General features: G+C 44.1%; 1 protein-coding gene across 3 annotated transcripts in view; it reads right to left on the bottom strand.

Annotated features, from left to right (window-relative positions):
- The window catches only part of MKLN1 (muskelin 1), a 108,354-nt gene that overhangs the window by 19,556 nt on the left and 62,164 nt on the right, over positions 1 to 26,634 (bottom strand). For all 3 annotated transcript variants that reach the window (XM_065671985.1, XM_065672161.1, XM_065672075.1), the window contains exons 10-12: positions 12,048 to 12,260; positions 10,007 to 10,228; positions 7,969 to 8,098 (exon numbers count right to left, since the gene is read on the bottom strand). In XM_065671985.1, the coding sequence (XP_065528057.1) occupies positions 7,969 to 8,098; positions 10,007 to 10,228; positions 12,048 to 12,260 (565 nt within the window). The remainder of the gene's footprint in view (positions 1 to 7,968; positions 8,099 to 10,006; positions 10,229 to 12,047; positions 12,261 to 26,634) is intronic.

Below are 26,634 nucleotides of genomic sequence, written 5' to 3'. Positions count from 1 at the left end.
AGGTTTCAAAGGAAAATTAAGCTGGTTTATAAGCAAATGGGTGGCAGAGCAGAGGAAAGAACAGGGAACAAAACTCTGGTACAACAACTACATACCGTGTTTTACCTGCAAAGCACAAAGAAATAAAATCTAATAAAAACTGTCAAAGTTACCCAATAAGGAAATAAAGAGTAAAAAGGGACTTAAAGATTAAATATAAAGACAATTACAGACTATATATTGTTATTTTTTTGAAGAGCATTATGTTATATGCTTGCTTTAATTGCATTGACCCTAAAGGATTAAATTCAAGGCTGATTTGAGACAGTTCTGGCAGGAGAACCGTCTGAATTTGAGCAGCAGTGCTAATGTACATGGAAAATGTCTTTGCAACCCTATCTGCTGCTCTGAATGGTAGGGACCATGTCACGTTTTTAGAGAAAAGCATGAAATCTTCACAGCATTAACACCTGAGGCTCATAGAAATGAAAGTTGTTATAACCATGAGCAATATGGTTGCTATATTAATGCTGATAGAGTATGAAACTTGTCTATGGAATTCCATCCCCATGTTGTTAAATAAATGAATTTTGTATCTAGTTTATTCTGGACTTCCTGAAACTGAAATGATTATTTCAGGAATGAAGAAGGGAAAAGCCACTAAAGTTCAGTGCCTCTTTTCTTGTTTACTCTTGGTAGTAAGGATAGGATTTATCTGCAGCAGCTGCAATCAAAACCAAATCCAAGTCAAGTCACTTCAGGCTTCCCTCAGCTGTAAATCAATGTCTTCTTGAGACTGTTTGAAATGCAGAAAGGATAGAAAAATAATATATCAGAAAATATATTTATTATATATTTATATATAATATATATAGTTATCCCTACATCTAGTAGAGCTTAAGATAGAATCATAGAATAGTTAGGGTTGGAAAGGACCTCAAGATCATCCAGTTCCAACCCCGCTGCCATGGGCAGGGACACCTCACACTAACCCATCTCACCCAAGGCTTCGTCCAACCTGGCCTTGAACACCGCCAGGGATGGAGCACTCACAACCTCCCTGGGCAACCCATTCCAGTGCCTCACCACCCTAACAGGAAAGAATTTCCTCCTTATATCCAATCTAAACTTCCCCTGTTTAAGTTTTAACCCGTTACCCCTTGTCCTGTTGCTACAGTCCCTGACAAAGAGTCCCTCCCCAGCATCCCGATAGGCCCCATTCATGTACTGGAAGGCTCTTTGACCTATCTAAGCAACAGTTTAGAAAATATATTTAAGTAGTGTCTTGGGCTAGAGACAAAGTTGACATCTAGTCTTTTGCAGAGAATTGTGAAGTTAGATGCAATATGATGAAATAAAACACAACAAAACACAGATTTGGTTAATAAGTCCCTGAAAATAAATAGAAACTAAGGCAAGCTCCTACACAGTAAGCAGGAAATGGTGGGATATTTTAAACACAACAGCAACATCCAAAAGCTGTTTGCCAAGGAAGTCTGATCCTTGAACAGAGCAAAAGAGCGGCATAAAATCCTCATGACTTACAAATACTTCCACTAGGGGGTAAGAGAGCATCACGATCTGCAAGTGCAGGGGACTTGCAGTAACTGCTGGATGTAATCCAAATGACTGTGGTCAGCACATTAGAGAGGGACACGGGCTGTAAACCTGAGAAAAGTACTTGTGATATTTAGGTAACAAAATGTACGTTGGGAAGGAAATTTAATTCTGCATAGGAGATAAAACTGAAGCTGTGACAGCAGCTGATTGCTTAGGATTTACGTTTTAAAGACTTAAGAGTACAAAGTCAGAAACAACAAGGGGTAAGAATCGGACACGTTAAAGCAGTGCAATGCAAAGAACTATGATTTGCACTGTAGTAGATCCGAGGGGGGCATGAAATGGTGAAAGTGGCTCCATAGAAGTTCCTCACTCTTCTGCTTCTTAACATTAATGCAAGTCAGCTTTGGAGCTTATCTCCACAGATTTCACACCTTTCAAAGTGTGTCTTAGGGCCAGGGATTCCTCAGGTCAGCTTGAAGGACATAAAGCAGTGAGTAAGGACTCAGCCCTGGTTGTTTTGAACACAGCACTGGCCTGTCGCTATGCGATATTAAACTTGGCTCCTGTGACAATACATTACTGATTGAAGAGGAAAAGCTGTACAGAGAAATTAGTAAAAGCAATACAATCCCCAAAAGCCTACTAGATGGGGAATGCTTTTCCTGTGCCATTGCTTTTTGCCACTGTAATCTCATTAACCAGCCCAGGGTAGGAGCGCAGTAACTAGTTGGAAATAAGAGGTCTGAATCCTCCCTCCAGAACTTCACATTTTCATTTATCTTTATACAGCAAAAGTGAAGAGCTCACAGCCTCAATACGTGAAAACAATATTCAGCCATATAGGCCTTGAGTTAGCAGCCAGTTACATAAACAAGGAATAACTCCTGAGAAAGCTTTGATGAGGGGCTGTATAACCCTGTACAATGTAATTCCCATTTAAATATAATGCATGGGAAAAGTTTTCCTACAGAAGCGACACCAAATCATGAAATAGATACATTCCCACTACCACCATCCCTACTCTGAGGCATTTATTGGATTCCAGTGATCATTCAGCAAGCTGAATGTTTTCTGGCTGCTTCTATGTGCAAACACAGTTGTTTCAAAGCACAGTGTTGGCTGCTGCTTGTATCCAAGCAAGAAAACAGAGGCAGAGCTTGCAAAGCAGTAAATCCAAGTTCACAGATGTGATTCTCATCACACTAGGCAGAAGTTTGGGAATTACATCTCACCTCTCCCCTTTGAGGGGATACTAAAGCATCTTTTTAAACATGCTTTGAAGCAGAGCACTGGCAAAACAATGATACAGCACTTGCAGTCTACAGCCCACTTCTGAAGGCTTCGTGAAGGATCATCAAGAGAAGCAATTTCACTGACAGCCCTTCAGTGCCACCTAAGTTATGAAAGCCTCGGAACACATTACTACTTGCAAATCAATTGCATTGGGATTAGCATCCTTCCTCCCTGTGATTAGAAAACAGGAAGAAGCTCCATCACTTGGATATTGATGTTCACCAGAACTTGGCACCTCCCCCTTAGATTCACTTTTAAAAAGCAGCAGGGCAGCAAACTATTCCATACCACAACTTATAATCCATATAGAACTGAAGCAGCACCTCCCCTGAACTTTAATGGAGCAAACCTGGATGAGTGAGTGATAGCACACAGGGCAGCTGTCACATTGAAAAAGCAACAACCCGACATCCAATGCTCAGCTGTCTCCCAGGCAACATGAGATTTTGGAAACAACAGGTCAGCTAGTGAATCTGAATGGAATTCTGCTGCTGCTGCGCCATCTCTGTAAAGCATCTTCAGGATGTGGTGCCTGCCTGCTCTCCTCCTCACCTTCACAGCCAGAGGAAAGCATGTTGAGATTGGTTCAGATGAACCAATAAGGTTCATAAGGGCCCTCACAAAACTAAGTGCTTCCATAGCAAGAGACACAGTAGCTAGTGGGAAGTTAGAACTTGAGCTGAACAAGAGCAAATCATGCCAGGTGTCACAAAGAGATGACCAAAATGGGATATTCAGACTGCTGGCCTGAGTTGGATCCTGGCCATGCTGAGCTGGGCTATCTATCTCCTTTGATTCATGTGTTTGTGCCTTGGTCTAGGTTTGGCTCTGCATTCCCCAGGCTGGACTGTGTGGCCTCTGTCCGTGGTACTTATCAATGAAACCTCCCTTCTGCCAGGGGCACACATAGAATCATAGAATCTGTCTCCCAAATGAGCATATGCCCCAGGAAGAGACATGGGACATCGACCAGTAGCTATAAATACTTGCCATTTGTCCATAGGGCCTACTTCACCTTAAATAGGAGCCACAAGAATGTTTAAGGCTTGTTTTCATTTGAAGATAATCGATGCCAAAGGATGTAAAGTGATCAAGATTCTCCTACAGAAGGAAATTCTCCCTCTGACAAACAGCTCTAATACATCACCTGAGTCATAAAAGGATTATCACAGGAACCTTGACCACAAGAGTTCCCGTTCCTGTAGACCTGAAATGACTGCCCACGATTTAGTCATGGGCTGTGTGCTAAGCAAGTCATTTAAGCTGGCAGTATAGCTGAAGACTTCTGATCATAGAATCATTAAGGGTTAGGGCTCAAAGGGACCTTAAAACTTGTCCAGTTCCAACCCCCTGCCACAGATAGGGACACCTCCCACTAGAGCAGCTTGCTCCAAGCCCCTGTGTCCAACCTGGCCTTGAACACTGCCAGGGATTGGGGGGAATACTGATACTGGTAGCATCTCCAGACCACGTGTATGCTTCAGAGATACACTCTGATGTACACAAGCACGGTCTAGTTTTCTTCTTGTTGTTGTTTGCATCTTACTGTTTGTTGGGTTTGGGGTTTAAGTAACTAAAAGTATACGACTGCTTTAAAAGGGTATGTCCATCAGTGTATGCATTTCCTCCTGCCCTCCAACCACAGGATCTACTCATCTGTACTACACTTCCTCCAATTTGTACCACTACTGCTTTCTTTTTTCCTCAGTCCCATTTTGTCCATTCACTAGCTGAACTAACAAATTTCTTGCTTCAAACAGTTACCAAGCAGCAGAAAGATAACCATCCCTAATGGCCTAATTTCACTGTAGTGCTCTCCTTTGACAGAATAGAGAAAGCACAAGGATTTTACATAGATTCACAGAATCAAATAGATCGGAAAACACCCTTAAGCTCATCATATCCAACCATTCCCCAGTACTGCCAAGGCAACCACTAACCCATGCCAGTAAGGCCTTATCTACATGGTTTGTGAACACTTCCAGGGATAGTGATTCCATAATCTGGTGCCATTCTGGCATGTGCCAGACACCACGAGCTGCAAGGCCTACCTATGCTTCAAAGCAGATCAAGTCAGGAGACAAGTTTAGTAGGCAAATCTGCGTGTTTTAGAAACTTCCTTGATCCAATGTGAACTTTCCCAGGAATTAAAAAGAAGTTTGCTACAATTATAGTCCTTTACTTCAAATTATGAAGATTTAAGTGATACTCTTCACCCAATATTCTCAAACACATCACCTACACAAGGAACTGGTTCCATGTTCAAAGGCACAACTATGAGCAAAGAAACACTAAACAGCATAAATACCTCATCTAGAAGATGACAGCAGCAAAACCAACTTAGAATTACCATAGTTTTCTAGCACTGTAACAACCCCGTGTTGCTGATAATCCTTAACCACCCCTTTTACTAGTTCTATAGAAATCTTCTCGCTATTCTAACAGCACAAATGCACAATTAAGTTCTTTTAAGAAGGGTAAAAATCAAAATAGCTCCACTAAGAATAGAACTGAATGCCACATGCGAGCCAGGAACAAAATGTAATCATGGGACTTTAGAGGAACATTTAGGTCAGGCATCCTCAACTTGACTCATCACACTGAACAGCTTGAAACTGTGCAGCGACCAGACAGGGAATCACTTTGTTCATACAGATCAAAATGGTATAGCACTACCTAACAGGGCACAATAAAGACTTGCTTTTGGAGGTTGAAAGTAGTGCTGTCAACGTTTGCTGTCTGAATGGAACAAGCATTTTGTTCTCTTCCTGTTAAAATGCAAATAATCCTCTCGTTTTCTTTCAAAGGCAAGAGAAACATTCGTATCTGTTTGTTGACTTTCTACACACAGGAGAACAGTGAATTGAAAATCGACTCATGAATTATTTCCAATTAGTCATTTTCTTACAAAGTCTACTATTCACCACTTTGGGGCCTGTGGGAATGGGGAGGAGGGCTAAATATCATCATCTCATTTGCTCAGCCCAACCTCGAGGTTAATGTACTTGCTGAGAAGCAGAGTTCAGTGTATTCTCCAGAAGACCAACCATATGCTGGGCTGATCCCCAGAGCGTAAGCAGCAGTCGAGGGAGGGGATTCTCCCCCTCTGCTGCACTCTGGGGAGACCACCCTGCAGTCCTGATCCAGCTCTGGGACAACAGCACAAGAGGGACGTGGAGCTGCTGGAGTGAGTGCAGAGGAGGCCATGGAGATGCTGCGAGGGCTGGAGCAGCTCTGCTCTGGAGCCAGGCTGAGAGAGCTGGGCTGGGGCAGCCTGGAGAAGAGAAGGTTCCTGAAGGGGAGACCTGAGAGCAGCTCCAGTGCCTGAAGGGGCTGCAGGGAACCTGGAGAGGGGCTTTGGACAAGGGCCTGTAGGGACAGGCCAAGGGGAATGGCTTGAACCTGCCCGAGGGGAGACTGAGATGAGCTCTTAGGCAGAAGCTCTTCCCTGTGAGGGTGCTGAGGCGCTGGCACAGGGTGCCCAGAGAAGCTGTGGCTGCCCCATCCCTGGCAGTGTTCAAGGCCAGGCTGGACACGGGGGCCTGGAGCAAGCTGCTCCAGTGGAAGGTGTCCCTGACCGTGGCAGGGTTGGAACTGGAGGAGCTTTAAGGTCCCTTCCAGCCCAAACCCTTCTATGATTCACCAGCTGTATGATGAGCTCAGCATCTTTAACTCTGAGGTAGACACATGTCAGCTTAAAGCCACGTGTTTTAAAGCTATAAAGAAATACGGGTTTAAAAAAGCAAAATGGTAGAATGCAATTTCATGAGGAAAAAAAAAATCAATTCTTTAAAAGCTCTAAGGCCAACAAATGGTGTGTGGGCGTGTGCAAAGCAGCAACAGGCAACATGCAGGCACCTTAATAAAGGAGACTGTCAACAATACAAGCTGGTTCTTTCTTGGAAGCACTCAAGTAAATAAATGACTCCAGAGAATAAGAGCTTGGGTACTCTTCTCCCTCCCTGGCATAACCAACCGAATGAGCAAACAGTAACTCATAACCATCAATAATTCACTTTCAGAAGTTCAGCAAAAGTACTTGCTAAGAAATAAGGCTGATCAAAAGGAGGAAGACAGCCTAAATTTAAGATAACTGAGCTTCCTGGGATTCTGGTAAGTGGGAGAATAGAAAAAAATCAGGGCTAAATATACATAATATGAGAAATACTCGAAACTTCTGCCCTACAGTAGTACACAGATTTCAGCTTCTGAACTGTGTACTGCAGGTCAGGGTATCTGCAGGAAGAAAACTGTGTTTATACATAGAATGGTTAGGGTTAGAAAGGACCTTAAGATCACACATGCAGAAATACTGTTTGGAAAAGACAAGAGCATTTTCTCTACATCATTTGAAAGAAAAGGTGTAAAATCAGTTCTTGATGGTTCTGTTGCAACAGCTTTTGGTTGTTTTTAAAGGTTTCTGGTATACAGAACTACGCCTGGTGTCTATCGTTCTGTGACGTGAACTGAACAAGACCAAATTCTTGCTCCCTCCTCCTCCCTTTTTTTGCCTCTCCCTGATAGTCAGACTTGATGATCCTAAAGGTCTTCCCCAAACCAGTTGATTCTATGGTTGTATGATAATACAGTACAAGAATAACAGGCCAACAGGTCTCATCTTTGTATTCAGTTCTTGGCACGCAGAATAATCTCTGTCCCTCTACTCCAATTCTCTGAGCATCCAACCTGTCTTTCTGCATCTCAAACCAAGCAGCTTATTTCCATTTTACAGCATCTTTCACTTGGTGGAAAACTAGGAAAACAATTTGCTTTCTCCTTTCCTGGTTTAAAGAAAATGACTTTTTCAGCCTTTTTTTTTTTTCTGCTCCTTGCTGCAGTTTTGAAGGAGATGGTTTTAGTTCTTATTTTGTTGTATTTTTTTCTATTGAAGTGCTATGTGGTTTCACACATCAATTATTTGTAATGAGATGAAGATGGTGAGTGTCAAATGACAGGACGGACAGAAGAGCTGGCATAAGTTTAACCTATATAGTGTGGAGTTTACTTGGATGCGGAAGGCTGGTTAAGGATGCCAACCTGACACCCCATGCCACTGAAGCTGGCCTTTCACCTACTTAACAATATAATTCTCATTTGTAGCATTTATCAATTAATATGTAGTTATTCTCTTACCCATCCCTGAGTCCTTCTTCGTGCCATCTGATATGATATCCACATGATCGCTGTCTACATCATAACTGAAGAAGTCATTCAAATAAGTCTTCGATCTTTGGCCACCAAATACATATAAGCAGCGATTTTTCTAGGAAGGAAAACGAAAGGATGTCTTTATAAAGTATGTTGGCCAACTGTGACCATTAACAGAAGCATTAATGCATCAGAGAGTAATAGATATATTCCTTCAGAGTTTAAAATCATGCCTTAGCTATCAGGTCTACCAGTATCTTTTACTGCCACCTCGAGAGATTCAGAGGGAACAATTATTCCCAACAGTATCATTGTCAAACTCAATAAAAACCTTAAGAATTCTTGGTCTGGAGTCTTGAATTTATGATTTCTCAGTTTCAAGGGCTAAACCATTAAGGGCTTAGAGTTTCTCCAACCCCAAAAAGCCTCTTTTGCAAGTGCAATTATAAAAAGTTTTCATGATCTGTATGAGCCCACAAACCTGGATCCAACGGCTGCAGCTCCACAGTGACTAGGCAGATTTTACAGTTAACTATTATAGCCCTGCCTGATCCAGCAACAACTTCAGAACATTAAGAGAACAATTCATTTTTTAAGTTTAATATTAAACAATTATTAGTCTTCACGTCTAAAACCCCTTCGATCATAACTTCACTGTTAAATAAATCCAAATAGGAATAAAAGATGGTCTGTAAGAAAAATCATCCAGGTACCAGCACATTACTAAACTCAGAGCAGGCAAGCGGCAACCAGCAAGCCAAGAATAACAGGTTTATTACTTCTCTGAGGTTTGCCAAGTGGAAAGTCTCTAAGAGGCAGATTATTTTTCTTTCAAATGGCTGAGAAAACAGCAAGGGAACTGAACTTCCAGGACCTGTGCTTATAGAAACCTGTATTCTTACGTTTGCCACAGACACATAGTTGAAGAATCCTCAGGTACCTGTGCAGAACTGTGTGTGGCAATATGCTTTTCACCAGATTTTAGAGGGCCATTCAAAGCAAAGATCAAATTGAAGGCACTGAAAACATGGTATTCACTATAAAAAATCCGATCCTTCATTTGAAAGGGAAAGAGAAATAAACTCAGTAAATTGCTCAAACTGGGCAGGTCCGAATAGGTGGTATCAGCATACACTTGAATACCACAATAATAACTTTAATTCTCTTCTTAACCTCTGAGTCAAAGTTTAATGTAAGCAAAACTCTACAAACTCCACTTATTACCACTTAGAAGCTCCATGTAAACACAGTGCAGAACTGCCAACGCACCATGTAAGCGTTCCTATTTGATGCTAATCTCTTCTGTACTGTGCTATTCCCCTGAGAACACCTACGTGTAAAGGCACCCCAGAACACCCAGGCCAGTAACCATCTTCCCTGACCACCTTCCCCCTGCAGTTCCGCACTGGAAAGACAATGGAAGATGGGTTCTAATACCTAATAATGATAAATAAAATGCTACATACACACCCCACTGTCCCATCCCTCTGCCTTTCCATCAGCCTGTGGAGGAAGTACCCACACAGACAGCTGTGTGCAGCTGTTAACATCTGCTCAAGACAAGCAGCAGCAGCAAGGGGCTCAGCACAAGAGAATAGGAGGCCTATGCATCTCAATACACATGCAGGAAGCCTCTGCACTAGACAGGTTTCCATTCTAGTAACTATGTAGACTACCTACTAGACCAGAGGCTTCTAAGTTGCTCTGCCAACTTTAACAGAAAAGCTCAAACCAAACCATAGCCCTTGGGTCTATTTATAATTATTCTATTAAATCAACCATGTAAAATTCACCTCATTTTTTACTTGGAATTTTATTCCCTTCAAGTCCTGAAAGCTCCAAATCTTGAATTAATACCACCTGCACTTACCAAAGCAGCAACAAAATGTCAGCAAACATAGAATCAAGCCAGCCAACACACCACTTGGGAGATTAAAGAGCTTTAAACTTCCAAGGAAAATCAAACCCAGATGTTCTCCTTCAAGTCAAGCATCATAAAGCCAAGTATGGTGTGGATACTTACAGAATGAAACAACATACAGTGTCCTATTCGGGACTGGATATCCTCAGGTCCAGCATTACAGGAATCCTCTCTCAGAAGCTTCCATGTCTGACACTGACAGTCAAAAGCAAACAACCCACTGAACTGTGGTTCACTGGCTCTGCTGTCATCCACACTGCCATTGCAGGTCAGGATTCTGCCTCCAAAGGTATAGATCATGTGTTTTTCAGAATCCATACACATCTGGGAGAAAGAGAGAAGTAGTTTTAAGCCAGCATATTAAGACTTAAACACTAAGATTAAACATCCCTCCCCCTGCAAGTGATACTTGCTAAGTTAGATGGTACTTCACAAAGCTCCTGAGCCTCTAATAAATAGAACACACACATCTTCACAGCTGATGTGAAAACTAGTTTAAAATGTGTCTAATTTCAACTTACTAAATAAGGAAAAATATAATAAGCAAAAGAAGGGAAAGAGAAATAAAACACTAAAGGTAACCTTCACCACCTAAAAACTTTGCCTTTAACTGCTGATTTAAAGGAAAGACATTTTAGAGTCTTTAAACAGGATCCGTAATCAATTCTCCCAGCAAGTTAATAGAATGGCACCTTTGACAATAGCTATGCAAGGGTAAAAATCAAAAATCACTGCTAATTCACTGACCTCCACTCCATCAATCCAAAAATCACCCTGTGATGTGTTACTCAGATTCCATCCTAAGCACACATTGACTGCTACCCCCACTGCTTCAACACAAAGCAGGAGTATAACCTGGCCAAGGATTTTTGATGAAACTGCAGCAGGAAGATGTTTATCCCCAAAACCTGAATTCAGGTTATGGCAGACAAGAGATGCACTGCAGTACAAATCAAACAGCAATCTTCTTGACTCCAGGTGATGTTTTCAGTCACAGTGCAAGGCAGAGGGTTACAAAACACCATGGGGAAGGGAAAGAAAGAAACAGAACACCAGAAAACAAGGCAAGATTACAGTCAGACAGAGATGCTACTCAGCAAAGCCTCCACAAAACGCGTCTAGGGCAGCACGTGTTTTGAAGGTTAAACAAAAAGCGCTATCACAGGAGGTAGTGAGGGAGAGGAAGAGCTGCAGACTGATAAAGAATTCAGGGAGAACATTCTCTGCAAAGAGACAGCAGGGGGAAAAAGAAACCATTTCAGAGGCAACAAACAAGGTACCCAGAGTAGCCTTGCCAGCTGACAATTTACTTCTGCCTTTACCCCAACACCTGGGAGACTGGTATCTGTTATTAATAGAACACAGAAGACTGATTGGCTTTTGTTCTGCAGACAAGATGCATCCTAAATGTTCGGTGTCAGCAGAAACTCGTATTGTGCTGGCAAACAACAGCTTTGGTTACAAAACAGCTAGTCCCAATAAAAGCAGTTCTGGGCCTGCTTTAAGGATGAGTACTGCTGTGCTGTTTCTTGGCCATGCTTTGTAAAAACCAATTAAGGGCAAAATACCTTTTTCAAGTGTGCAAAAGCCACTGAACACACAAGTAAAGGGGTATTTGGTTTGAGTATGTGGACAGGTATGGTCTTTTAAAGGTTAGTAGCCACTACTCAAAGATGTTTAAGCCAAAACAAAGCAAGAACATATGACAAAGTGTAAAAGACAAGCAATGTTGGAAGAATCCTGATCCTGTTTGCCTCATTTCAGCAGCTTGCTTATAGCTTTCTTCTGAAGGTATCATACACAGCGTTGCAAGTTCTTCCTCAGTGCCCCCTGAGTAGGCAAATCTGCAAACCCAGCTCAATCACTGATTAAAACCAGATGAACTGTGCTTTGAGCTTTAATAAAATTTGTCTTAATAAATTTGTTAGCAAAGGTTTTCATGATCCTTCTGATGCGATTTGATTAGAACACCAGCAGTCAGTGGCATGAGACAACAGCGCTATTAAGATTTAACTGAGTGCAGACCACAGCTTTCCTTATCACTGCTGTTACCTGGTGGAGCACTTCTAAATCACAGGATACTACAATCAAAATTGATTCATGAACACTGAGAACTTGCAATAGGAGTATCAGTGTAACTGACCTGATGATCGAACACCAGCTTTGGGCCTCCATCCGCTGCGGTGTCTTCGCTCAGCAGCATCCATGTGTTGGTGTCAATGTCATAGCGGTAGAAGTCACTCTTAAGAGATTTGCTGTTCCTCACAGAGGAATCCAGGTAGCGTCCCAGCGTGTAGATCTGCCTTCGTTGAATGTCAATGCACATCTTGTGACAGGATCTGGCACTGGGACCACTCTAATAAAGAAAACAACCACAAAAATAGAGTTAGGTATCTAGTATCGTTCCAGGTAGGTCATTGCACACTCACTACAGGCAAGAAAGCACGATCAGCAACTGGAAAGCCTTTGAGAAGTCAAGGAAATCTCCTTGCAATCAAAACCAGGATAATCATAGAATGGTTTGGGGTGGAAAGGACCTTAAGATCATCCAGTTCCAACCCCCCTGCCATAGGCAGGGACGCCTCACACTAGACCATGTCGCCCAAGTCTCTTTGGGCAACCTGTTCCAGTGCCTCACCATACGTATCTATATAACTGGACATCCCATAACTTCTTTGTCCTTTAGAAAGACACCAGTAACAACCTTCATGTTATTTTTCACAACTTCAGACTTGAAGCCTGTGAGATTCCTCAGGAAACAGCCTGTTGCCTCCAGAAATGATCCTCAGAGGCACGCGAAAGCTACTTGATCTTTTAAAATAACACAGGTTGATGCACATGAGAGGCAAATTAAGATGTCACAGTCTATAAATAACCACACAGGAAGAAGATTAATAAGTGCTCTATTACAAGAAGCTCTGTCTTATTAATAGGCTGTTTTCTAACAGCTCATAAGCAGACACTCCCACAAGCAATCACAGCCCATAATGGGTCTCTGAAGGTAACAAAAGCACCCCCTGTCCTTCCCAAATAGATAAGGCCATTCCAGACACAAGATCCAAGAAAGTTTCCCATGGTAAACAGAACTGCCATGAGTTACAATCTTCAAGAGGAACACAGAGAGGCCCTGTTCAGTTATTATGCGCTCATCCATCCATTCAGGAGTGCTCAAGTTCAATTATGGGCTGATTTAGTCAATGACATTAAGATGATGCTATGTGGTGCTCGGCAGCAACTTTTCTGCTTCCAAAATCTGGTTTTGCGAGCCTTTGTACATGCATCTTGAAGAACGGGAGTGATATTCCTGTTGCCCTGGTTTCAAACCACAACAGCTGTACCCCAAAATACCAGAAATCAAAATGCGCAAAGGCAAAATATAACACTGCAAAATGTCTTTGCAAAATATCAGACAAACAAGAGAAGAAAAAGCTGGCAACTATGTCTATAGATGAATTCTACAGTTTAACATAGAATGGTTGGGGTTGAAGGGACCTCAAACCTCACCCAGTTACAACTCCTTGCCATGGGAGGGACCCCTTCCACTGGAGCAGCTTGCTCCAAGCCCCTGTGTCCAACCTGGCCTTGAGCACTGCCAGGGATGGGGCAGCCACAGCTTCTCTGGGCACCCTGTGCCAGCGCCTCAGCACCCTCACAGGGAAGAGCTTCTGACAAAAGCTATTTGGCCTTAGTTTGTGTAGTTTTGGTACTTCATAAATGAGAACGGCAGAACAAGGCTGGCTAACTAACGTCAAGTGGCTGGGAACCAACATGAAAACTGATTGCAAGTGACTAAGAACAGCAAGACGCACAGAAGACTGAAGTATGAAAGACAAAACACAAGCCTATTAAAGTGCAGTGAAAAGACTTTAGTATTAATGTTAGAGAATTCAATTTCTTCAATAAACATCTGCTACAGGGAACTGTTTACAGCAACAAATGACAATCTGAAGAGGTGAACTGTTCCTAGTTTGTAAATAGGAAGCATTATGTGGATTACAGGTTATTATAAGCAGTTATTTGACAGTAATTAAGATCATTTTCTTTTCTGAAAAAACACTGATAGAAGTGAAATATTAGCATAAAATCCTGGAATGCAGCAGAAGTTCATTCGTTGCCTTCGGTTGCATGGAGGCCAGCAACATACACTGCCTTGCTCTTAGTAAAAACAAGATAGCATCTTAGAATCACAGGATCAACCAGTTTGGAAATAACCTTTAAGCTCATCCAGTCCAACCGTTCCCAGCACTGCCAAGGCCACCACTGCCCCATGGCACTGAGGCCTCGTCTCCACGGTGTGTGAACACTTGCAGGGCCGGTGCCTGCAGCCCTGCCCTGGGCAGCCTGTTCCAATGCCTGAGCACCCTCTGGGGCAGGAATTGTTCCTCAGCTCCATCTAAACCTGCCCTGGTGCAGCTTGAGGCCATTTCTTCTTGCCCTATAATATTGCACCTTCCAGAGGACCCTGTTCCAAACACCCAGGGTAGTTTCTTTGCCTGAAAAGTACTGATTTTGTGAATACACAAAGGTTGCCCTGATTCACAGGACCAGACAAAGTCCACCTCCAGTCACACAGCTGGGACACTTCAGGATATGCCATTGTTCCTTTGCCAAAGAGCACATATTTGCCTTGGCTCAGCTGCCTTGTAGATGAAACGTTCGGAACTACCTGTGCTTTCCGACTCTCCCCTCTTTGCAAAGGTCATGGAAGGTTTTGAATTGAGCCTATTGATTTAAGTATCTTTCCTCACTCCCTCAAGGCCAGGTTGGGGCTTGGAGCAACCTGGTCTAGCGAATGGTGTCCCTGCCCATGGCAGGGGGTTGGATTTGGAAGCTTGGCATAGTGACGTAAAATGACCCCAGCAATAAAGCCTCCAGCGTGTATGATTTGATTAGGACACGAGTGAAAACCTTCTTCCCCCAAAGGGTGCTCAGGCATTGGAACAGGCTGCCCAGGGCAGGGCTGCAGGCACCGGCCCTGCAAGTGCTCACACACCGTAGAGACGAGGCCTCAGTGCCATGGGTTAGGGGTGGCCTTGGCAGTGCTGGGGAACGGTTGGACTGGATGAGCTTAAAGGGCTTTTCCAACCCACATGATTCTGCCATTCTATGAACTGCATCCTCAGCTGAAGTCTGTCTGAGGATAGACATGAGGCTGAGACACTTCACACCTGCAATACCAGTTTCAAGCCATGGGCATCAACAGCACATTTGCTATGTTAAGTACACAACATACCACTTTCAACTCCTAGGACTATGTCAAAATGAGAGAACTCAGGAAAACTACCTTTTCTTGTGCTCTGGTCACATCTCACAGTAACATTTGCCTTTTTAAAAAGGGCTATTAAAGGCTTCAAATTTGATCATTTCACCTATACAGGCACAGAAGTTTTATCACATCTAAGTTCACTTCAGAACTTCAACTTTACCAACTTGCAGAGCCTGTCACAGCATGAACCATCTCTTGTAATAATGAAAACTCCATCCAACCTCTCCCCAAAGAAAACTGGAGTTACTCCTGCATAGCACTTACAAGATCACGCAGAACCTGCCAACGTTTATCACTGAGTCATTAACTCCCTTAAACAGTGGTACACATTGGTTTGATATTTGAGACAGAAGATGAGAAAGGCTTAAATTTGTGTTCACTTGACTTGACCATGGAAGCCCTTGTAGTATGTGTACACTTCAAAGGAGGACACAAAGTCCATTTATGGAGACAGATATGGGCAGACACTGAGAATGAGTAAAACACTTTAAGGCACATGTGGTTAAGTGAATCAGGAGCCTGTGGGTGGTTGTGAATGTTCATCCAAAGACGTGTACTTCATGTGGTTACAATAGGAAGGCTGTTCACACAAAGAACACACTGCCACAACTTGCCATGGAGGAAGTGACCCACCAAATTCAAACAGAAAGAGTCTGAGTCCAGAAGCGTTCAAAGAACTTGACCCCTTATAAGCAACAAGTGAGAAAAAACAACCATGATAGAATCACAGAGGCATAGAACCCCAGGTCGGAAGGGCCCTCAAGGTTCATCTGGTCCAACCTTTCTAGGCAAAGCACGGCCTAGATTCAGATGGCCCAGCTGAATCTTTAGTGTCCAGCGTTGGGGAATGCATGACTTCCACTGGGAGATTATTCCAACAGCTGATTGCTCTCAATGTGAAAAGTTTTCCTCTTGTGTCCAAGTCAGAATCTCCCCAGCAGTAACTTGTACCCATCACCCATCTTCTTTTAGCCACCCTGTAAATGCTGGTACATGGGGACAAGGTCTCCCCTGAGCCTTCTCCGGGCTGAACTAAACCAACTCTCTCAACCTTTCCCCACATGGCTTCCCAGTCCTTGGATCATCTTTTGTGGTCCTTCTCTGGACCCCCTCCAGCCTGCCCAATTCCTTTTTGTATAGCAAGGACTAAAACTGAACCCACTATTCCAGGTGTGGCCTGACAAGCACTGAGTGGAGCAATGACATCTATCTCTGCTAGTGATGCCCTTGTTGATGTTCTCCAGCATCCTGTTGGCTTTCTTTGTCACAGCAGCACACTCTTCACTCCCACTGAGCTTGTTTGATAAACATGACTCAGTTCAACTCCACAGCTGAAGAGACAGCACATGGTTAGAGAGCAGAACAACCTTCTGTCGCCTCTTGCCAAGACATAGGCCGGTTGACAAACCAGCAGTTAATGTCCCAAGGTAAGTGGATCTTACTAAAGATCTCTATACCCATATGCAAATTTGGCCCTTATCACCAAAGATGAATTACAGACGCACCAAACACATTTACTTCTGCTCCTCTAAATATGCCAACTGCCATTCCCAAGCGTATCTGCAGCTAATGACAATTTTACCTGCACACTGATAACCACAAGAGAAGATAAAACAAGCCCAAGTCTTCTCAAGCAGAGCAGAAGACAAGTCAACAGTTTTGACCTGTTCCCACTTATCTGCTTCTGTGGTTATCTGAACTCACCTCAAAGCAACACAAGACTCCTCATTAAGTACTTGTCTTTAGATCTAATATCACAAACTTTCATTCAAACCATTCAAAGTTATTCACATGTGGGATCTGCAGTTTGGCAGACGAAGAACCAAGAAAGCGTTGACTGTTTTGGTAGAGGTATTGCTTGCCAAACAGTGTTCTTGGTTAAAACCAGTCTCCCGGTTTTAGACAAGGAGCTATCAGAAATAGCCCAGCAGAAGCCACAAGGAGGATCAGGGGCCTGAAGCATCTTTCTTATGAGGAGAGACTGAGGGAGCTGGGCCTGTTTAGTCCAGAGGAGAACAGCCTAAGAGGGGATCTCATCAGTGCAGATCAATAGCTCAAAGGCAGGTACCAGGAGGATGGAGCCAGACTCTTCCCAGTGGTGTCCAGCAACAGAACAAGGAGCAACGGCCATAAACTAAAACGTAAGTTTCACCTCAACATGAGGTGAACTTCTCTACATTAGAGCGTTGGAACAAGCTGCCCAGAGGAGTTGTAGAGTCTCCCTCTCCGGAGACATTCAAGCCCCACCACGGATACGTTCCTGTGTGACCTGCTCTGGGTGGCCCTGCCTTTGCAGGGGGTTGGCCTGGGTGATGTCCAGAGGGCCCTTCCAACCCCAATGATTCTGTGAAAACAGGCTGTAGTAAGCCACATCAAGCAACAGCCCGAGTGATCTGAACAAACACCGGCTTTGGGGACTCTTTCCAATTCTCATCAGGAAGCTCCTGGCACACACAGTGCAGTAACCACACGTGAAAGAAGCTTGTGACCAAGCTAAGTTCTTATTCAGATAGCAAGCAATATGCTACACTGCTTTGGCCAGTCCCTGTGCTTCTGCCAAGGCTGTGATGGCTATAGTAAAGCATTAGCATATCACATTTCTAACCCACAGGACACCAAACAATACCAAACATTACTAAGCATGGGCACTGTTCAGTTTCTGGGGAACTCAATAAGTGCCCACATGGAGCTACAACTAACCTGAACAAAATGGCTCTCTGCCACCCAGCACCACTGTACAATTAGCACAGCATAATAATGCCTACAACAGACTAAACACTATCTGCCATGGCCCTGTTTTTCCAGCGTTACAATCTGCAGCCTGCTCTAATATCCTTCCTCAAACAGGTTGGTCTTGATGCAACTCCTCCAATCTCTAAAATACAGATAAATGCCCTGATGAGGATGGGATAGTAAGAGAAAGGAAGAGAGTATCTACAACTAGGAGTACATACAACAGGCTTTCAAGCCTTTAATCACCAAGGAGCAACCATGGCCAAATAGGATTTTTTGGTTCCATCAATGCTACACGAGATTCAATTGTGCAACGCCAAGTGAATACACACTATAGTTTATGAAAAGCCTTCTCCCCATGCTAAGCCACTTTATCAAATCTAATTAGAGCTTTCTTCATTTAACTTGCAAATGCTGAAAGCAATTATCCCACTTAAGGACTAACTTACAAAACGCTTTCAAAAGGCAACACAACGGCATCGAGAGACAACACGGCCTCCATGGAATAATTGATTTGTTCCTATACAGGAGGGAAAGGACTGGGACTCAGCTCCTTAGGGGAGGGTCTGCTCAACGTAACTATTGATGCCAGAATCAGCGTGCATCATCTTAGCAACAGCATCCTGGCATCCACTAAGGCACAGACACGATAGCTTTCATTTTTTGTTTCAATTTTCTTCTATAAGTGTCCTATAATCACGGAATCATGGAACGGTTTGGGTTGGAAAGGACCTTAAGATCATCCAGGTCCAACCCCCTGCCATAGGCAGAGACGCCTCACACTAAACCATGGCACCCAAGGCTCTGTCCACCCCGGCCTCGAACACTGCCAGGGATGGAGCATTCCCCACTTCTCTGGGCAACTTGTGTCAGCGCCTCAGCACCCTCGCAGTAAAGAACTTCTTCATTACATGTAACCTGAACTTGCCCTGTTTCAGTTTGGACCTATAAACTTGATTTAATGTGAACAGGACCACAGGAAGCCAGTTCCACTTCCCATCTCACCTCCCCAAACAAAACGTAGGGGAGCTTGGCTTCTTGTGGTTATCATAACCTTTTGCAGATAAAGGGGTTGCAGTTGCAAGATGATCTGCTTTATTCACACTGATCCAGATGAAAAACCTCAGGAGCAAGCCTGGAGCCCGTTCAAGAGCCAGGGAAATAAAAACAAAGGACAGCTGACTAATTCTCCCTTCTTGGTGCTGTAAAAGACTGAATGGAATGTGAATAGTGCCTCCAGTATAAAGTTCAAAAATAAGCACCGTGAGGTAAATGCTCTTGTCCTAAAGCAAACTAGGACAAGGACATAAAAAGACATAAACAACCTACTTTGTTTTCAGTGCTGAGAGCAGGCTGTCAGGCAACAAATAGTCCCTCCTGCCTACACACAACTGCAGAGATTAATTGCTCTCATTTCCCAGTTCCAGAGGAGAATTCATTTCCTCCTCCACCCACCCCTCCATCCCTCCCCCCCCCCCAAAAAAAAGAAAAGGGAAAGTTCTTCCTAATGTTGGAAATGAAAGGAAATGCAGATTATTCTTGGGGCTCATTCAAGTCTATATGTTTTTTACGATGAGAGCTTGTTAGTGCTTTATCAATGCCAGGCTTAGTTAATGAGTCTTCCCAAAATGCTTCATCGAAGCTGTGGCTCAAAACGATTTGCTTTACTCTGGATGTGTAGTAAATTCAGCAAGAGAAACTACTATAACCACACACAACACACTTGCATCCCAGACAAGCTCCTCGCTGAAGGCATTTTAAGTTTCTCAACCAGAAACCTAATAAAATAATTGAATCTCTTGGGTTTTAGCACAGGACATCCGTATTGCCCAGCAGCCCAAACCACACAGCACATGGCTAATGTATTGCTCTAATGCATGTGCAATGCTTGACCATGTGCCAGGAGCACCAAGGCACAGGAGGGAGCAGGTCACACAACAGGAACATCATGACCATGCTTGTGCTCAAAGCAGCCTGGCAAGGCCCACGGCATGGGACGTGTGCTGTCTACAAGGGTTTAAGTGTGCAAGACCCTCCCATAAAGAGCATATCCCAGCTCCCTTTTCCTCCTCTCCATGATGGTAGGAATTGCAGAATCCCAAACTCGTTTTGGTTGGAAGGGACCTTAAAGCTCATCCAGTTCCAACCCCTGCCATAGGCAGGGACACCTTCCACTGGAGCAGCTTGCTCCAAGCCCCGTCCAGCCTGGCCTTGAACACTGCCAGGGTCCTACAGCTTCTCTGGGCGACTGCTGTGCATGGCTTTTGGCGTCTATGAATTGACAACTCTAGCAATAGTCTTAAAAACCTTTCAATGTCACAGAGGGTACATGCACAGCAAAGGATGAAATTGGGCTCTCAGATGTTTCTAGGAACACAGGATGGGAGTCTAGCTCCAAGAAACATATTCTGGGTGATGAATGTACACTGCATTCATTCAATTACTCTGCAAGTCTGCCTTAAGTAAAAGCTTAAAGCAGCACATGAAGCTCTCAGCTACACCACGTCAGCAGCCACAGATTTCCACTGGAAGATATTCCTGCTAATCTCTATGAAAGATAACAGATATTCCAACATACCTTTACAGCTGTACAAGTTATGAAGAATATTCTTTGAGAATATACAAGTTAATATGCTTTGATAATAAACATTTTGGGAAGCCTATTAAACAGATTAGAACTTGGCTAAGAACCACAATGCTTAAACCCCCCCAGGCCCAGTACTGGAATGCCATGGGTCTACAGCATTTGTCACACAGAACACTTAAATGTCTTACAGCAAGTATTATATATATTATTATATAGGGATGCTGGGGAGCGACTCTTTGTCAGGGACTGTAGTGACAGGACAAGGGGTAACGGGTTCAAACTTAAACAGGGGAAGTTTAAATTGGATATAAGGAGGAAATTCTTTCCTGTGAGGGTGCTGAGGCACTGGAATGGGTTGCCCAGGGAGGTTGTGAGTGCTCCATCCCTGGCGGTGTTCAAGGCCAGGCTGGACAGAGCCTTGTGTGGGATGGTTTAGTGTGAGGTGTCCCTGCCCATGGCAGGGGGGTTGGAACTGGATGATCTTGAGGTCCTTTCCAACCCTAACTATTCTATGATTCTATGATTCTAAGTATTAGTTAGGAAGCTTCTAACAAGTATTTGCAAATAGTTAACTCTGAGTAAGCTATGCTCCATCCCTGGCAGTGTTCGAGGCACAGGCTGGACAGAGCCTTGGGTGCCATGGTTTAGTGGGAGGCGTCCCTGCCCATGGCAGGGGAGTTGGAACTGGATGATCTTAAGGTCCTTTCCAACCCATTGTGTTCTATGATTCTTTGATTCTAAGTGCAGCCACACCTAAGACAAGGAAGGCAGCCTCCGGTCAGGCAGCTGACACGGTATTTGAGCTATGGCTAATGTGCTTACGAGCACCCTCCTATAGCAACGCAACCAGATAGATTTAGTTGCAAAGTCCTTTCTGGGCATCTGACTCAGACATGATGGAGCAGATTAAAGTCAGAGGTGGGTTTTAGCACACAGTTCTCTCGAAGCTGGGAAAACACAACAGGATGAAGTGCTGCTTTTTCTCCTTCGTAAAAGCCCGCACACATTTGGGACAGGCCCAGTTCCTCACTGTTGATACTTCCTGGGCTCCAGCGGAAACTTCCACAGGGAGACTTTCCCTGCTTAGACTGGAAGCAAAAAATAAACACCCCAGTGTTCTTTCTCTGAAAGACAGTTCAATGAGCTTGTAAGTCAATTGATTAAGCTCAGAGATCAAACGACATGATCCTTATGACGGGAATGGACTGGATTTGATGGTCCATGAAGGGCCATCCCTTCTAGTCCTACATATGACTTAACTTACAGTTTGCTCAATCCTTCAGGGATCCCAGCGTGGTTTGTGTTGGAAGGGACCATAAAGCTCATCCAGTTCCAACCCCTGCCACGGGCAGGGACCCCTTCCACTGGAGCAGCTTGCTCCAAGCTCCTGTGTCCAACCTGGCCTTGAGCACTGCCAGGGATGGGGCAGCCACAGCTTCTCTGGGCACCCTGTGCCAGCGCCTCAGCACCCTCACAGGGAAGAGCTTCTGCCTAAGAGCTCATCTCAGTCTCCCCTCGGGCAGGTTCAAGCCATTCCCCTTGGCCTGTCCCTGCAGGCCCTTGTCCCAAGCCCCTCTCCAGGTTCCCTGCAGCTCCTTTAGGCACTGGAGCTGCTCTCAGGTCTCCCCTTCAGGAGCCTTCTCTTCTCCAGGCTGCCCCAGCCCAGCTCTCTCAGCCTGGCTCCAGAACAGAGCTGCTGCCAGAGGGACCAGTGCAGGTTCATCACAGCACAGACTCAGTGCAGCACATGAACATTGCTATGAAAAAGAATAGATGCTTCACGCTCTATTGCTTTTAATGCTCTATTCCCATGAGATAACCTGTAAAAAAAATTAGTCTCCCTGCAGACCTGCCTGCAACAACAACTAATCCCAGGGTATTTTCATAAAGGAATGACCCAGCAAATCATCAGATGGGTTCTGATGAACCTTGATGAACACGCCTGCAAAGAAATAAAGCATACCCTACGATTCGACTTACGAACTGCCTAAAGCACCAATACTCTGCTTTTGACAGCTACGGTGCATCAGTTTACCTACAGTGCAGAAACAACTTTGGCTACTGATGCCTGTGCTGCTGCCAACGCAGGGAGCCGTGTTCCTGGGTCATTTCTGAGCTATGTGCTCTCACACCAAGGTATCAGCAAGGGCTCCCAGCAATGCGTAACACTGTGGGTCTCATATTGCAGTAAATAAACCAAGGCATCCTATGACCAAGAGAATATCTAAGCAAGCAAGTGGAATAGTGCAAAAGTGAAAAAACCTTCCAGAGCTTCAAACGTGCAGATTATTCTTTCATCTATGTGAAGAAGGCTGCAGGAACATGTACAAAAACATTGTCCAGGCTTTAGTTTGCAGTCGAAAACTAGTCATCCAGCCTATGTGATTCACTTCTAAATGCAACCAAGAGAAGCACTGAAGTAATACCCTACTACAGGACAACCTCACAGTGAAAGGACATCAATACTGTGCTATTTCTACCAAAAGCCACAACGTACCTGCAAACCCAGTGATGAAATGTGACTAAAACCATAGCTTCTTACATTTCACGAGCAAATTGTTGCTTTGTCACACATCAGCTGCTCAGCTCTGCTTTCAGTACCACCGATGACATACAACAGATGACCCACCACAGAACCAGAGCTTTCAGCAGCTCCCAAAGACGGCCCTGAGGACAACATCCCTCATGTGCTGAATTTAACTAACCCCATTAACAATTGCAGGATGTTGAATGAGGTCATTTCTGCAAGCATCAGAAGTTCACCCTGTCCTCTCATTACCAAGAACAATGACTAGCAAAGGGACAGCCAAGAAGAGATTTTTCCATAGATGCAAACTCTTGGGCTTAGCTTCAGCTCAACAGGCTAAAAAAGACATTTCAACTTGTCATTTATAAACTGTTCAGCCACAAAGATGGGGATGCAGCAAGGCCAAAATGTTGGAAAGGGGATTTCTTTTCCTTGTATTAATTGTCCATGAAGAGCTGGTGATAGATAAACATGACATTAGAAGTCTAAATGCTTTGAGAGCCACAGGCTGTCTGAGAACAGGAAAATAGTCTTCAACAAGTGACAGGGGTAGTTTGTACCCAGAAGTGCTGGAAAGTCATACACGTGGCTGTATAATTTGTCCCCTTGGGCTAAGGCATGGCTATGGGATTGCCACCTCAGGGATACAGACACTAAGTTTAATGCAGGCTTCCTCTGTTAGCTGTTACAGCAACATGGTAAGAGGAAAACATCAGAACAGAGTGGTTTGGGCATAGAAAAAACACAGCTGTGGACACTGCCATCCCTTCTTTTGAACTAAGAGGTAGGTAATGAAAGCTGTGTCTTCTGAGATTTGTTTCTCATCTTTCAGCTACTCACAGAACATTTAGTTATCCAGCTCCAGAAACCACATCTATTACGACTGCAAGTGCAGCACATGGCTCGTCTCTGCTGCGGCACAGTTGCAGAAACAAGGCACTTTCAGTACTACAATGATCTACACAGAGGAAAATCAGACAAGAAACAGTGCAAGTATGTTCGCTGGAGGTGTGGGAATCACCATGCTTAACCTTTCTCTTCTATGTAACAGGAGGACAACAAGAGATAGGGAAAGGGGGAATGGTTTTAAACTGAAGGAGGGTAGATTTAGATGAGCTCTTAGGCAGAAGCTCTTCCCTGTGAGGGTGCTGAGGCGCTGGCACAGGGTGCCCAGAGAAGCTGTGGCTGCCCCATCCCTGGCAGTGCTCAAGGCCAGGTTGGACACAAGGGCTTGGAGCAAGCTGCTCTAGTGGAAGGTGTCCCTGCCTGTGGCAGGGGTTGGAACTGGATGCGCTTTTAGGTCCCTTCCAACACAAACCAGTCTGGGATTCTATGACAAGCATAACATACGGCAGCAATCACATGTGGAGGAGCTTATAAAGACAGAGCACTAAAACCAAAGCATGCACAGGGCAGTGCAAGTACTGGAAGCCAATAGTTCCTGAAGCCCAGTATCAGTAAAATTCCCATCACATACATGCCCTAGAAAATTCATAGGTTAAGTGCTATTAAGCATATGAAGCTCTTTCAGGTCTGAAAACTTGATATGTTATCAATGTACTATCCGGTTCTGCCAGTACATGCTCTCAAGACAGTCCAGAAAGTTTAAGCCCTTATTATGTCCAAAACCCATTGGTAGAAATAATCAGTAGCAAGCTCCACAAAACCTACTACATTTTCAAGCACGTAATTATCCAGACAATTTAACTAAAGGATTTGTCTATGATACTACTTGAGAATGCTTCCCCTACACTACCGTACTGGGATAACTGATATTTCTTTAGGGATTTCTGTATTTGTACAGCTTGAGGAGTGCTAATGTAACTCAAGTCTTTCACAGTCGAGCTGAAACAACAGACTACTCTGCTCCCAAGGCAGAGCTGACTCATGTGTGAACCACACATGAGGGGAATGGACCTTAAAGCTCATCCAGTTCCAACCCCTGCCACAGGCAGGGACCCCTTTCCACTGGAGCAGCTTGCTCCAAGCCCCTGTGTCCAACCTGGCCTTGAGCACTGCCAGGGATGGGGCAGCCACAGCTTCTGTGGGCACCCTGTGCCAGCGCCTCAGCACCCTCACAGGGAAGAGCTTCTGCCTAAGAGCTCAGCTCAGTCTCCCCTCGGGCAGGTTAAAGCCATTCCCCTTGGCCTGTCCCTACAGGCCCTTGTGTGAAGCTACTTTCACCTGGATGGCATGAGAATAATTTTTCCTTTTGCCTCCATATACTCCCCTGTTTCTTTAAAATCCTTTTTCCCTATCCATTCAGTGGAAATGCAGGGTTCCCGGGATTCCAGCAGGCCCTTCCCTTACAGGTATGTACTTCTTTGTCTTTAAGACCCAAAAGGATATAAAGCAGCGCTCCTTATACCAATATCCATTGCTTCACTGAATCCTTACCTGAAAAACTCCATAATGTTTTAAGCATTTGAATAATGTGTCATCTTCCCTGGGATGCATTCACAACCACTCCAGTGTGTCTCTGTACACTGCCTCATCTGCAATTTACAGGGAACTGGATGATGCAATAACTTCCTAAGAAAGCCATATAAGTAAAATAAAGCTGCATTCCAGATGAGGATCAGAGCAGTAAACTCATCATAAGCCCGAGCTGAAGCAGTGATTTTTATCAGCACCCAACACCACAAATCATCTATGCTTGATGCATTACTTCAAGGGGTAAAAGTAGTTTAGATGCTGCACCCTTTGCGTCTGAAGGGTTTAAGATAGTTTGGAAATCCACATATAAACTATAGACTGGCACATACAACCTCGAGGACTGCCTTTAGAACATAATGCATTTATTTAAGCAGTCCCTTCTCTCTAAGACCAAATTCACCACCAATGTGTGAAGGAAAGGTACCTCCACACACTGAAACATCTGGTGTCAGAAATACTTGAAGTTTGGCTGCTTTTCTGTGCCTTCTTTTAAGTTGGAAGCAAGAACTACAGGCACTAGTGACAGTACTAAGTAACTAACGACCCAGAGCTGTTTGCAAATAGGGATGATCTTTTCTTTAAGAACAAGTTGAAAAGGGTAAATAAAGGAGGGGACAGAGCTCCTCCGGCACACGAAGTAACATAAGCAAATAAAGAGTTATCTTTAAAAGCTGAAAACCTTCCCAAAAATGTTTATATTACTGTTATCAATAATAATGATGATGATAATAACAGTAACAACAGAGATACTCCTCCCTCAACAAGGTCTTCTTGGTGCAGGCTGCCTATGTGGAAATCACTGGAGAAGTCCGTCAGGCATCTCAAAGTCTCTCTCTAACCCTTTGGAGAAAGAATACTGGGCTGGAACAGCTGAAATCCCTTATGCCACTAAGGAAGGAGGAAAACAAAACATTAGCATGTGATACTGAGGATCAGCCTGGAATACTTTTCATTTGGTTCCCTTCAGCATCTGCCTCCTATGTTCCTGCTTTTGTAGGCATTTATGCTATTTAGGAAGTTGGCTCCGAGGTGTATCTGCAGTATCCAAGTTTCTCTCGTAGGCATTTTGGGACAGCTGCTTTCTCCCTGTGAGCTTTTGTGGCACCAGGCATCTCGTACAAGTGAGCATCCGTACAACTGGAACTACTCACAAGTAGGACATGGCACATGCAGTGTATCAG

Source organism: Lathamus discolor, chromosome 1 (genome assembly GCF_037157495.1).
Source record: "Lathamus discolor isolate bLatDis1 chromosome 1, bLatDis1.hap1, whole genome shotgun sequence".
Taxonomy (NCBI): Eukaryota; Metazoa; Chordata; class Aves; order Psittaciformes; family Psittacidae; genus Lathamus; species Lathamus discolor.
Note: the sequence above shows the minus strand (reverse complement) of the source record. Positions and strands in the feature narration are given on the sequence as shown.